The sequence below is a fragment of the Passer domesticus genome, chromosome 18 (genome assembly GCF_036417665.1).
Source record: "Passer domesticus isolate bPasDom1 chromosome 18, bPasDom1.hap1, whole genome shotgun sequence".
Classification (NCBI taxonomy): domain Eukaryota; kingdom Metazoa; phylum Chordata; class Aves; order Passeriformes; family Passeridae; genus Passer; species Passer domesticus.
The window spans coordinates 5,573,407-5,585,874 of record NC_087491.1 but is presented as its reverse complement, the minus strand read 5'-3'; the positions used below and the strand labels follow the sequence as shown (position 1 = coordinate 5,585,874).

The 12,468-nt window shown below is 52.9% G+C and overlaps 1 protein-coding gene across 2 annotated transcripts in view; it reads left to right on the top strand.

The window, feature by feature from the left end:
* The window catches only part of ASTN2 (astrotactin 2), a 319,347-nt gene that overhangs the window by 183,553 nt on the left and 123,326 nt on the right, over nt 1–12,468 (top strand). For both annotated transcript variants that reach the window (XM_064393831.1, XM_064393833.1), the window contains exon 13: nt 692–880. In XM_064393831.1, the coding sequence (XP_064249901.1) occupies nt 692–880 (189 nt within the window). The remainder of the gene's footprint in view (nt 1–691; nt 881–12,468) is intronic.

Sequence of the window (12,468 nt, the reverse complement as noted above, 5' to 3'; positions counted from 1 at the left end):
GGTGGAAGAGGAGGAGAGGCAGGATGGCACATTTACAAAAGATTCCACTGAGGTGTCCAGTGTCTGCAGTTAAACCACATCCCTGCTGCCTGCCTCAGTTTCCCTTGCTGCCAGTTGAAGATGAACACGTGAATCCTACCCAGAATAGGCTTGGAAGTGGGATCAAAGAGCAGAGGAGCAGCCAGGCTGGAGCTGCTTCCTTGCAGGAGAGTATTTATAGGTGGAAGAAGGGGAAGGAACTTGATTTTGCTTTGCTGTGCTGTGGGGAATGTTAGTACCCAAGCAGCAGACACACAGTGGGCTCAGCTCTGCTCTCCAGCACGGGGCAGCTCCAGGCAGGACAGCATGGAATCATGGAATGGTTTAGGTTGGAAGGGACCTGAAAGCTCCTCTTATTCCACCCCCCTGCCATGGGCAGGGACACCTTCCCTCAGACCAGGGAGCTCCAAGCCCCACAAAACCTCTCTGCAGGCAGATGGACCACGCTGCTGCAGGAGGGAGGGGAGTTGGGAGCCAAGCCCCCGTTCACTGGTCACCAACCCAGCCAGGGCAGAGGATTTGGGGTCTGTGACCCTTCCCGTGTCCAGACAACTGCTGCAGGTGTTGGTGGTGCTTGGCTGGGCTGGCAGGGGCTCGTGGGGTGGGTTGCTCTGTGCCTGGCTCATCTCCCGTGGCCTGTGGTGCCCCACAGGTGTGTGGAGGAGTACAAGCTGGCCCCGGATGGGAAGTCCTGCCTGATGCTGTCTGACATCTGCGAGGGCCCCAAGTGCCTGAAGGCGGATGCCAAGTTCAATGACACCCTTTTTGGGGAGATGCTGCACGGCTACAACAACAGGAGCCAGCACGTCAACCAAGGGCAGGTGTTCCAGATGACCTTCAGGTATGTCCTGGTTCTGCTCCTCGTTTTGGGAATATCAGGGTGGTGAGATGGGACCGAGCTCCAGTGGGACAGAGCCAGAATCTCTGATTTGTTCATGAAGGGAAGACAGCAAGAGGACAAGGAGCATCCATGGCTTTCCAACCTGCTCATCCTTCCCTCTGGCAGCAGCACAGGACCCTCCTGGGCTGGTCTGTGCCTTGTCAGGATGAGACACACCCAGCTGGGCTCTGTGGGCCTTTCTCAGGAGTGTTGCCTCGTCTCTTTCTGAGCACTGATGTCTTCCATCTCCGTGCTATCCTGCAACAACAAGCTGTTTGGTTGTGTGTGGTGTGAAAGAGCATTTCCTTTGCTGTGCTTCCAGCCTGTGCCAGCTGGTTTTGTTCAGTGCCCCCATCACAGTGCTGGGAGGAGCTGTGGATATAGCATGATAAATCATGTAAATGAGCTGAAGGTGAATGCCTTCACCTTGCAGGGCTCACAGAGGAGAGCTTGCTGAATTCAGGGCTGGCAAGTGAGTTATTTAGTTGCTTTTCTTCAGGTCTTCTGAACGCAGCTGTGTTTTGATCAGGTGTAAGCCAGGGTGGCTCTGTGAGTTTTGAAGCAGCAGCACTAATCAGTCAGGAGAGGCTCCAGCTCACAACCCACCCAGACACAGCTCTCCCTGCCCAGCACCAGTTCATTTCCTGTTCAGGCACCAACACCTCATTGCTGCCTCTGATTTCAGCTGGACCTGTGGCTCCTCATCCCTGCTGCCCACAGAGTTCTTCCAGGTGTTTTTGCCCAGCTGACCAAAACTTCCCTGGCTGTGGATTCAAGCTGAGCTCTGGCCTTCTGCTCTCTTGATGACAGAGGCATTACAAACTGCATCACCAAAAGCTTTTGCTGGGAGTGAGAACTGAGAGGACACAAAGGCAATTTTCCCAGCAGACTCCTCTTTGCTTTCTCTCCCTCATGGTAGAATTGTCAGTGGAATCATCAGAATCATCAGAGCAGAGCCAGAGCTGCAGAGATGAAGTTTTCCATGAGCTGGTGGGTCTAAGGGATGCTTTGTTCCTTCCAGGCAGCAAATGTATCCCCTGTTCAGGGCTGAACTCCATCTGGAAAGCACACAAGGATTGTCTGTGGGGCTGCTTTATCCTGGGGCATGTGGCTGCTTTAAGTGTTCCCCTCTGAGGGCATCCTGAGGATGGCAGCTTTGGGCAGTCCTGAGCTGGACCAGGAGCAGTTCCTGCCGGGATTGCCCTTGGAATAAAACACCTGAGCTGTTGGGATGGCACCAGGGCCAGAAGGCACTCCCTGGGGCTCTGCCTGACAGGTTTTGTGGTTAAAAAGGGGCTGTCAGTCCTCCTTGCCAGGGCTGGTCCCACTCCTGCCATGCTGGCCAGGGTGTGCAGTGGGGAGAAGCTTTTCCCAGTGAGGAGCTGTGCAGAGGCAGCCAAGTTCTTTGTACAGCCGGCTGGGTTTCAGTTCTTTAGTCCTAGAATTAGAATGATTTTAAAAATTGGAGGTTTTTTTGTAAATGATGAACATTGGGGAATTCTACGGATTCTTTGTTGTCTTAATGTGGCTTTTTTGTAATTGGTTCTTTTTCCTAATTATTTTGAGACTACTTAGTTTTTGGGTTTTTCTTTTAGGGATTACTGGTTTACTTATATTAGCTTGTTTGTTTTCTAAGTTAATTTTAGGGTAGTGAGTGCTTTTGTGACTTTAATAAAAAATGTACCTTTACTTTTGTTCTCTATTGAGATGAGAGGTTTTTTCTTTACATTGTGATGGGTTTTGTATAACGAAGGGATGAATAGTTGTAGTTTTGTTTTCTGGTTTTGTAATAAGAATTATATGTTTACTTTGTAAATATAAGGTAGTTATTTTAATCTTTGTGAAGGAGCTTAAAGCTGTTATTAATTTTTATTTCTCAGGCTAAAATACATAAGAAATAACTGTGATGTTTGTGTTTGTGTCTAACATGTTTATAATTGTAATTGTTTTGTTATTATATGTTAAGTTAGCAGCAGTGAGGAGCAGGGGAAAGCAGGTCTGGAGCAGGAGCATCCTGCCAAGCTGCCCACGTGGCGCAGGCTGTGGCGTGCCATGAAGTGGCTCTGCAGAGCTCGCAGCACATCGTGCTCCAGAAATGCTTCCAGCAGCTTGGAAGGTCAGCACAGCTGCCCTTTTCCCATCTGAGTGAGGCTCCAAAAGCAGCAGGCAGTGATGAGAAGGGCTCAGCTCCCTGCAGTGTCCTCCCCCAGGGCCAGGCTGCCAGGGGTGTTGGCAGGTCACGGTGTAGAAGCACCATTACATCATTCCTTAACAAGGGAAGAGAAGGAGGTTAATGGAGAAGAAATTATTAACTAAAAGATGTAATTTGCCTCTGATTTTCATAGATATTCAAGAACCTCTCTGAGCATTAAGACACCAGCTGTTAGAGAAGCCCTTAATTTGGTGCATTTGAAACATAGCAGGAAGCTGCCTAATACTAGGGATTAAAAGCCTGTTTCTGCGAAGTAGGAGCAAGAACCTGCTATCAGAACAAGGGGCTGAGTATTTTAGAGGGATTTACAACTGCTGGGATCCTTTAGCTATGCAGATGTGACAATCTTTTGAATGGTGTCTGCTTCCCATGTCGCCACATCTTCAGTGTCTTTAATAAATAGGATATTCTCAATCTGCCAGGCATGTCAGCATGGGGTGGGGAGGGAGCCTTTGTGCTGGGAAAAGCTGCCCTGCACACCCTGGCCTGGGCAACACTTATCAGTTACTGCAGAATTTCTATCCCCTGGGGGTCAGGGAGGTCTCTTTGCCACCTAAGGAGCTGCAGCACTGATTAATTAGAGTTTCTGCCCTTCTGGTGGCTGCAGAATGGGCTAGATTCAATGTAAGGAACCACTTTGGGTTATCTGGTCCAATTGGAGCACAGGGCACAGGATTGCTTCCAAGCAGTTGCTGAATTATCCAGTGAGGGAACACTCCACACCCTCTCTGGAAAATCTGTTCCAGTGCTTGGTCACTGGATTGTGAAGAAGTTTCTTTCTCATTTTCGGATGGAACTTCCTGGGCAGCAGTTTCTGCCCATCGCCTCTTTCTGGTCCCATTGCTGGGCATCACTGAGCAGAGCCTGGTCCCTCCTCTTGGCACCCTCCTGGGATGGATCAGGTGTAGCAGTGATGGCTGTATGGCATCTGACCAGCTGCAAGGGATGGGGGTGTGCCCTGGGTACCTTCAGGATGCAGAGCACTGATGGATGTGAGATACAGAACAGCTTGGGAGGTCTCAGACCAACGTGTGGTTGCAGTCAGTTCTGCTTCAGATTTTGTGTTTCCCCTTTAATATATGTCATTCTGTCCTAGGGGCTCAGGCATTTATCCAAAGACTTCAGCTGTGTGCCTGAGGAGATGGCAACACCCAGGGGATGGGTGGAGGAAGCAGATTCTGCCTGCTGAGGCCAGTGTACCCCAGCAGGGCAGGGCAGCAGCCAGCCTGGTCCCTGCTGTGTGCTCCACACGTGCTCCACATGCACCCCAGCACTGATGGAAACCCTCCTTGTGCTGCCTAGAGCCTGGCCCTGCCCACGTGCCCCTTCCTGCTGGTGCCAAGGGCCCTTTTCCCCATCCAGCAGTGACAATACAGCCACAGCAGGATGTGAGCACCGCAGCATCCCTGCAGCTCTGCTCCAGCCATCAGCAGCTAGGAGCTCTGTGGGCAGCTTCTCCTGTACTGAGGGTGTTAAATAACCACTGATGGCTTCCGTGGAGGTTGGGGTGCTCAGCTGCTCTGTTGGACATGCCAGCATCAGGGTTCCTGCTTGGAGGAGTGCACCATGGCATCACTGCTGCTGCTGCTGCTTTCTTACTGCAAGGATTTAAATCAAAGCACTCCTCCAGTGATGCTTCTCCTGTGCAGTCCCTCGTGGGCACTTTGGGAGGGGACTGCAGAAGGATCTTCCCTCACTCACCAGAAGCCTCCCTTGGTCCTTCCACTGCTGAGCCAAAAGCACATTCAGAGCCATCTTCTTCTGGGCACCCCTCTCCTCTCCTTATAAAAGGCTGTTCCCGTTGGCAAAATGCTCTGGGAGGTTAATAAGGAGATGGGATTGGAGCTGATCTATTCCAGTCACACCTCCTGGTCTAGCTGGGAGGCTCAGCAATGGATGCAGCTCACTAAAGACTAGATTAGAGTGATTTTCCCCCCGTTGCCTCACGGTGGGGCAGAGCCTGAGCCCTGTGCCGTTCCCAAATCACTGAGGAATTATTTTCCAAATGGATTGTTTGCTCATTCTTTATCTGTTTTTGTGTTGTCTCTTTGCCATGAGGGAATAGATATTTTTGTTTAAAAGCTGTTTGCAGTTTCAGACTGTTGCCTTTATGCCATTAATATGGAGAAATCCCAAAATACTGCCCGTGGAGCCAGCTTTATTTGCTGGATTATTGCTGCATGGCAAATGGGATGTCAGGGCAATGCCTGGCAGCTGGGAGCAGCTGTCTCCCCTTACCAGAGTCCCTTCCCATCCCTACCTCTGCCTCTCATCCTGGCTGTTGCTCCAGCCTGGCAAAGCCCCTGGAGGGCACAGGAACGCCCACACAGCCCCTGTTTGATTCCTCCCAGCGAGTCCAGGGAGTTCTGAGGTGTTGAGGGCAGGTAAGGAGCCAGAATGGTTTGGTGGCAGGAGGCAGGGAGAGCATTCACGTTGGTGCTCCCTCCCTGCTGAGCACCAAGTGGTTTCCCTCCTCCATATCCAGGGAGGATGGCTGTGGAGGAGCCAGGGCTGCCGTGCTCTGCCGTGCTGAGCACTTTCCTGCAAATTGGAATCACCCTTCCCTCTGCAAACTCAGTCCCTGGAGGATGCTGTTCCCCCTATTTCCATTTATAAAACAGTGCTGCTGCTTCTTTGCCCTTGGGGAAGGGAAGGGAGCAGGTTGGAGGTGGTGCTGAGGTGCCAGGGGTGCTGCAGGGAGGGATGGGCACTGCCCCAGCTGCTTCCAGTAGGCTGTGCCTCCACACAGCTCCATTTGTGCTGTCAGGTCACTGAGATGATGTGGGCAGTTCTCATGATATTGATGGGGAGTTTGGCCAGTTCATTTTAAATCTGTCTCTTCTTCCCCTCGATGTTTCTCATCCCTCAATAGAGCAGCAGTGGTGGCAGGGTGAGCTGGCAGCTCAGTGCCATCCCTGCCAGGGCTGTTTGGCAAACATCTCCACCCATGCACTGTTCACCTGGTGCCCTCCCACCCATGGGTGCTGCCAGGCACTGGGATGGGGGCTCAGCCTCACCCCTGGGTGTGAGGGGCTGGAGGGGCTTTGCTGGTGCCCTGGCTTGGAGCTCATGGGCCAGCCCTGGCAGGGACATCCTGCTTCCCCCTCAGCAACACCAATGTCATGTCTGTAAGTGGTTACATTAACACCCTTTCCCCCCCTCCACTATTTTTCTCCCTCTCTTTGAAACCTCCAAGCCCAGGAGTTATAATTGTGCTGTTTATTATTCCTGAGCTCAGTGCCAGCCAGTGCACCAGTGCCTTGTTTACCTATTACCCTTCAGGCCAGGATAATGGATGGATCTCTTTTCCAGTGGCTGCCTTCCATTTCATTCATCTTTTTATTGTTTGTTGCTGCAGTTCTATTACCTGTTCACAACTTTGAAGCCTCAGACACGCTAGTTGGAAGCAATGATGTCTTTCCAAGCCAGGCTAACGCCTCATGCTGTGATTCTGAGTAGCAGCTAAGGGGTTATTAGGAGTTCAGCAGCTCTGTGAAGGTGGGATCTGCTGTGGGGATGTATGGGATGTTTCAGAGCCCGCAGACACACACTGTATTTTGAGCACTTCTTCACTTGCCGGGCTCAGCAGTGAGGTTTTTTTTTCCAATCCAGTGTAGAAATGACTAATGCAATTAGCACAGTATTCCATCAGTTAGTTAGGCTGCTGTTGCATCCCTTTCCATTTCAAAGTTCTCATCCCACCAAAAAGGATGACAGATTGTGTGGCTTTGAGCTGGTGTTGCCCAGTCTGCAGTCACATGCTTCTGCAGCAGGTTGGGAGCATTTTTTATTCAACAAAAACAAAAGCAGGTGTGGTGTCAGACAATGCAGGGGTCCAGGGTGGAGAGATGCCTTGTGACAGAGATTGTTCAAATACTGGAGTTCTCAGCTGGTTCTGCATCAGCTGCAGGTAGGATTTGGGAAATGGGCTGTCACATCCTTGATGAACATGGACATGGCCACTGCAGCCACCTGCTGCTCCTGCTGCCCCATCCCGGCTGTGGATCCACCTCTGAGCTGCTCCATTTCATTCCTTATCTGTGGAGATAGCAGGATAACCTCACAGAGAGTCAGTCTCTGCTGTTTGGTCATTGCCTGTGAGAGCCCCACTGCTCCCAGCATGTGCCTCAGCCCCAGGGAGAGGGAGGAAGAGGAAGAGGGATGGCCACAGTGGCTGCTCCTGCAATTGTACATCCATGATTGTGAGATTTAGACGAGGAAGAAGTTACTCAATCAGAAGGGGGGCAGGCCCTGGCACAGGGTGCCCAGAGCAGCTGTGGCTGCCCCTGGATCCCTGGCAGTGCCCAAGGCCAGGCTGGACAGGGCTGGGAGCAATCTGGGATAGTGGAAGGTGTCCCTGCCCATGGCAGGGGTGGAAGGCTCTTACAGACACCAGCAGAGTCCAGAGCCAAGGCACTGCTGTCAGACGGTGCCAGCACCCACTGGAGCTGAGGGAATGTCATCTATGGACTTCTCCTGGCTCAGGGACCAGAACTTTCCTTTCCCTGGCAGTGGAGCTGCTGCCCCTGCAGTGAGGGATGCCAAGGAGCTGTTCCTCCTCTCCAGCCCTGCTCCCCACTCCCCCAGCCTGTGCAGATGTTTGTATTCTGTGCAGCTGATGAAAATATTCATTATCTTGTTAGCGCTGCTGCGGCGGGGGAAGCGCAGATTTGCATTCCCACAGCTGATCCCGCAGCACACACCACGGGCTGTGCCAGGCAGGGCTGTGCCAGGCAGGGCTGTGCCCATCCTGCCCTGCCCACTGCCACAGTGCCAGCCCCACGAGCAGGCAGGGAGCAGTGCCAGGGCCGTGCACAGAGCTCAGGAGGGAGATGAGAGAGGGATGTGGAGGAAGTGAGAGTGCCTTCGCTTGGGCTGTGGGTTGGGAGGCAGTGAGGAGCAGTGCTGGTCCCTGGGCAGGGGAATCTGAGCCTGGTGATGCTGCTGAGCTCTCTGTGTGTGTATGGCAGGGTTGTGTCTCCTGGCTCTGGAAGCTCCTTGTGGGATGGGAGGTGCAGGGTCTGGGGGAACGCTCATCCTTTGGGAAGCTGGGCTGGGACACGGGCTCTTCCTGCAAAGAACCTGCCCTGCCATGGTCAGTGCATGCTCATGTCCCCTGACCCATGTCCCCACACAGCTCTCGGGGGGCTCCCTGAGGTCTTCTGAGTCCACCTGATGAAAAGTTGATGGTGACATCCATAAGGATTTGGGAGAGAGGCCAGCAGTGTCCCCAGGTGACCCAGAAGACCAGTGGCATCTTGGTTTGTACCAGCAATAGTGTGGTCAGAGGGACCAGGACAGTGATTGTCCCTGTGTACTCTGCATTGGTGAAGGGCACCTCAAATCCTGGGCTCAGTTCTGGGCCCCCTGACAAAAAGAAGGACATTGAGGTGCTGAAGTGTGTCCAGAGAAGGGAAAGGAACTGGGGAAGGTTCTGGAGCACAAGTCCATGAGGAAGCTGGGAGTGTTTAGCCTGGAGAAAAGGAGGTTTGAGGGGAGACACTGAGAGGTTGGTCTCTTCTCCTGGGTGACAAGCAATTGGGCAAGATGAAACAGCCTCAGGTTGCCCCAGGTGATGTTTATACTGGATATTTGAAAAATTTCTTCACCAAAAGTGGCATTGAGCCCTGGCACAGACTGCTCAGGTCAGCAGTGAAGTTATACCATCCTTGGAGGGATTCAAAAGGCATGTGGGTGTCACACCTGGGGACATGGCTTAGTGGTGGCCTTGGCAGTGCTGTGTTAATGGTCTGACTCAGTCATCTTAAAGGTCTTCTCCAACCTAAATAATTCCCTGATTGTATGGACAGGAGAGGAGGGATGAGAGATTGGCATTGGGTACTTGCAGAACCAAGAGCTGGGCTCTGCTCCCCTCCTGGCTTTGCCAGAGATGTGGTGACCCATGTGCCACCCCCTCCTTGTCACCACTCCCTCCATGGTGCCCAGCACTGCCAAGCCTGCCTTCACTGACCCAGGCTCTGGTGGCACCCAGGAGTTTTCCCCTTTCCCTGTGCTGTGGGGAGCAGTCCATGGGATGGCCTCGCTGGCCTTTCCCATCTCTGACTTTTATGATATTAATTATAGTGCTGGTACTGCACAGTTAATCTGCATTATTAAGAGATGTGGTGGAGATTGGTTTTATAATAACAGCTCAGATTTATGGAGTACCTTTCATCCCAGGGGGTCCTTATTGGCTTTGTAGCCTCGCAGAGAGGAATTGCTGCTTCTTCCTTCCTCATCTCACAAGAGCTGCAGCTGCTCCTGGGCCATGGGAGCTCTGTACCCACTCAGGACACATGAAAATACAGGTTATGTTCACATGAAAAGCAAGGGGAGAATGAGACAAGAGGGTTTGAGGCAGTAAATTGTGACTTTGGGATGTGATAGCAGCATTTTTCCATCGTTGTATGGGCACTGTGCTGGTCCCCATTAGCTGGGCTGTGGGTTTGTGCTGCTCACACCATGGGGCCCCTTCAGTGTCACCTCCAGGGACCAGGCTGACATTCAGCAGCCTGTCACTGCTCTTCCTTGCTAGTGCAAGCACTGGTTGATGGAGATTCCCCATCCAAGGACTAAATCAGCCTGACATTGACTTAGCAATGTGAATCCTTGCTCCAGGCAGTGCAGTCAGGAACAGTCACCAGCGTGGGGACATCTGAGCACTCCACAGCTATGCCAGCTGTCAAGCCATACCTGCTCCTGAGGTAGCAGCAGGGCTTGGATGCAGTCCTCAGGGCAGCAGAAAATCTTGTCTTCCTCTTTCCCATTTCAAGTGTCCTCTCCAGAGGTGGAGGATTTGCTGCTCTGCCTGTTGCAGTGTAGCTCGTGACTGCATAAACCTGAAAGCAAGTGCTGGGTTTGGGCTTGGGCCCCATCAGTTGTACCCAGCATCCCAAAAGTGGTGGACAGGCTCTGCTGGGAGCCCTCCTGTCCCCTCTGGCATAATCCAGACCCCCTAAATCTTCCTCTGCACCTGGTCCCTGGGCAGTGTGACCTGGTTTGGATGCTGGTGGCTCTGTGCAGAGGAAAGCTGGAGCAGGGGCTGGGGACAGGGCCAGCATCCCTCACCCTCCTCCCTGTGCCCCAGAGATGCTCCTTGCTGCTGTGGCCTGCCTGGGCTGCAGGATGAGTGTCCCATGGGCTGCTGCCTTCAGTAACACCTCCCTGGAGATGAAGGCTCAAGGTGTTTGTGCCAGTTCATCTCCCCCAGCACGGGCTGAAGGAGCCCAGCACAGGCAGAGCAGCCTGCCTGGCCCCAGCTTTGCAGGGAATGCTGCCTCTCTCTCACCATCTGTGCCCGTGCTGTGGGCAGCAGGCAAACATCTGGAGGGGGTGGCAGCACTGCCACTTGTCATCAGGCACCCAGGGCATGATGGCCACAGAGCTGGGAGGAGGGAAGGGATGTGGGAAGTGCTCCAGGCACCTCGCTGAGTCCAGGAGTGGGGCTTGGCTCCTGGCACCACAGTTCCCTGGGAGGATGGCAGGGGTGAGGTCATCTGCAGGTGCTGTCATCTCACCCTGTGCATAGTTTTGTGGTTCTGTAATTAAGTTCACACACAGAAGCGCAGCTCTGCAGCTGCAGTCACAAATCCCAGCTAATTCTCCATATGTTCTGGCTGCCTGGCACTGCTGCTGCTTGTGGAACATCCCCTGCCTGGGCACTGCCTGTCCCTGTCCCTTGGGGACACCAGGCTGGGGATGGTGCGTGCTGGCAGAGCCATGGGCTGGCCAAACACCCTGCATGGGCACCCTGGGCAGGCACTGGGGTCACCCTGGGCTCGGATGGTGGCACAGGGATGCTGGCACAGCTGGAGCCCACACTGGTGTACGGGAGGTCTGGTGTGGAGGGGACGTGGGAGCAGTAACTGCGCTGAAATGACATTGTCAGAGTGCCAGTATATGAAATGTGTGGTGGTATTGCAGCCCTGCCATTGCCTGTGGCTGTTTTTCTTCTGCTTCTAATGACTAATAGAGAGAAGACAAAACAATTTCTATTAGTTTCTCCCACGCCGCAGTGGGTTTCTTATTTTCCAAACCTCATTAGAGTTTGTAATACCATGGTGGTAGTCAAGAGCAGTCCGAGTCACCCTGGGGGGAGAGAAGGAGTGAAGAGATATGATGTGCAGCCCAGTATTAACACTGCTCCTGGCTCATTTCCAAGGTCCCTCCTGATTCCTTTCCAAACCTTTATGCCTTATCTTCATCTTAAAGGTTAACAATGAAGCTTAGGAGAGGAGGGGGGGAAAAAAAGAAATGTTTAAGATCTCAAATTGTTAAAGAGAATGGATGTGTGTGCTGAGTGGAGAGCTGGGTCTGAATTTACATTGGAAAGGCAAATATTAATATTAAAAGGCTGTGCCTGTGCTTCCCGGGGCACCACAGCTGGGGTGTGGGTTTCCCTGGAAAACTGGGGATGCTGTGCCCAAATCCCAGAGGAATTCCTTGGGAAGCCCCAGCAGGTAGTCCTGGCTCCTCTGGAGTCAGTGGGAGTTTTGCATTTGTTGTCTCCTTACAAACAATGCCAAGCAAAGCTCCAGGAGGAACAGCATTTGGGAAAGGATTGCAAACAGCACCCACACAACCTGTGGGAGAGGATCCACAGCCTTGGCTCAGCTCAGCACTGCAATCTGCACCCACAGGACGTGTCCAGCCTGCCTCCAGCTCTCTCAGCTTGGACAGATCATCCCCATAGGGAAGCTGTGCCCAGGTCATCTCTCAGTGGCCACAGCCTGGTGGGCAGGAGCTCCATGAGCTGCTCCAGGAGGTCTGGCTGTTGTCCATCGGGTCCTAAAGAGATGGAAGTTGTTGAACTTATGGAAGCTGACAAGGTCAGAGCCTTTGGCTGTCAGCGGTGACAGAGCTAATGCAGGGGGCACCTTGGAGAGCAGATACATGGAACGAGGCATGGATCCTCCTGGCAGACTCTGAGCAGCTCCAGCCCCGTGCAGATGGGCAAATTTCTCTCCATCCAGAGGTGTTGGGTATTCCCCAGACCTTCCACTCAAGGAGGAATGGCACACAGGCCAGATATGTCATGGTGCTCCTGCTACCAGGCTCTAGGCTCAGGACAAGGCTGCTGATCCAGTGTGAGAGTGGGCAGGCCCTGGCACAGTGTTCCCAGAGCAGCTGTGGCTGCCCCTGGATCCCTGGCAGTGCCCAAGGCCAGGCTGGGCAGAGCTTGGAGCAGTCTGGGACAGTGAAAGTGTCCCTGCCCATGGCAGGGGTGGAATGAGATGAGTTTTAAAGTCCATTCCAACTTTATCACAAATCTATGAGCCTGTGATTCTTTTGCTTTTCTCCATCCACAGGTGTTGTTGCTCACAGCTTCTCCATCTCT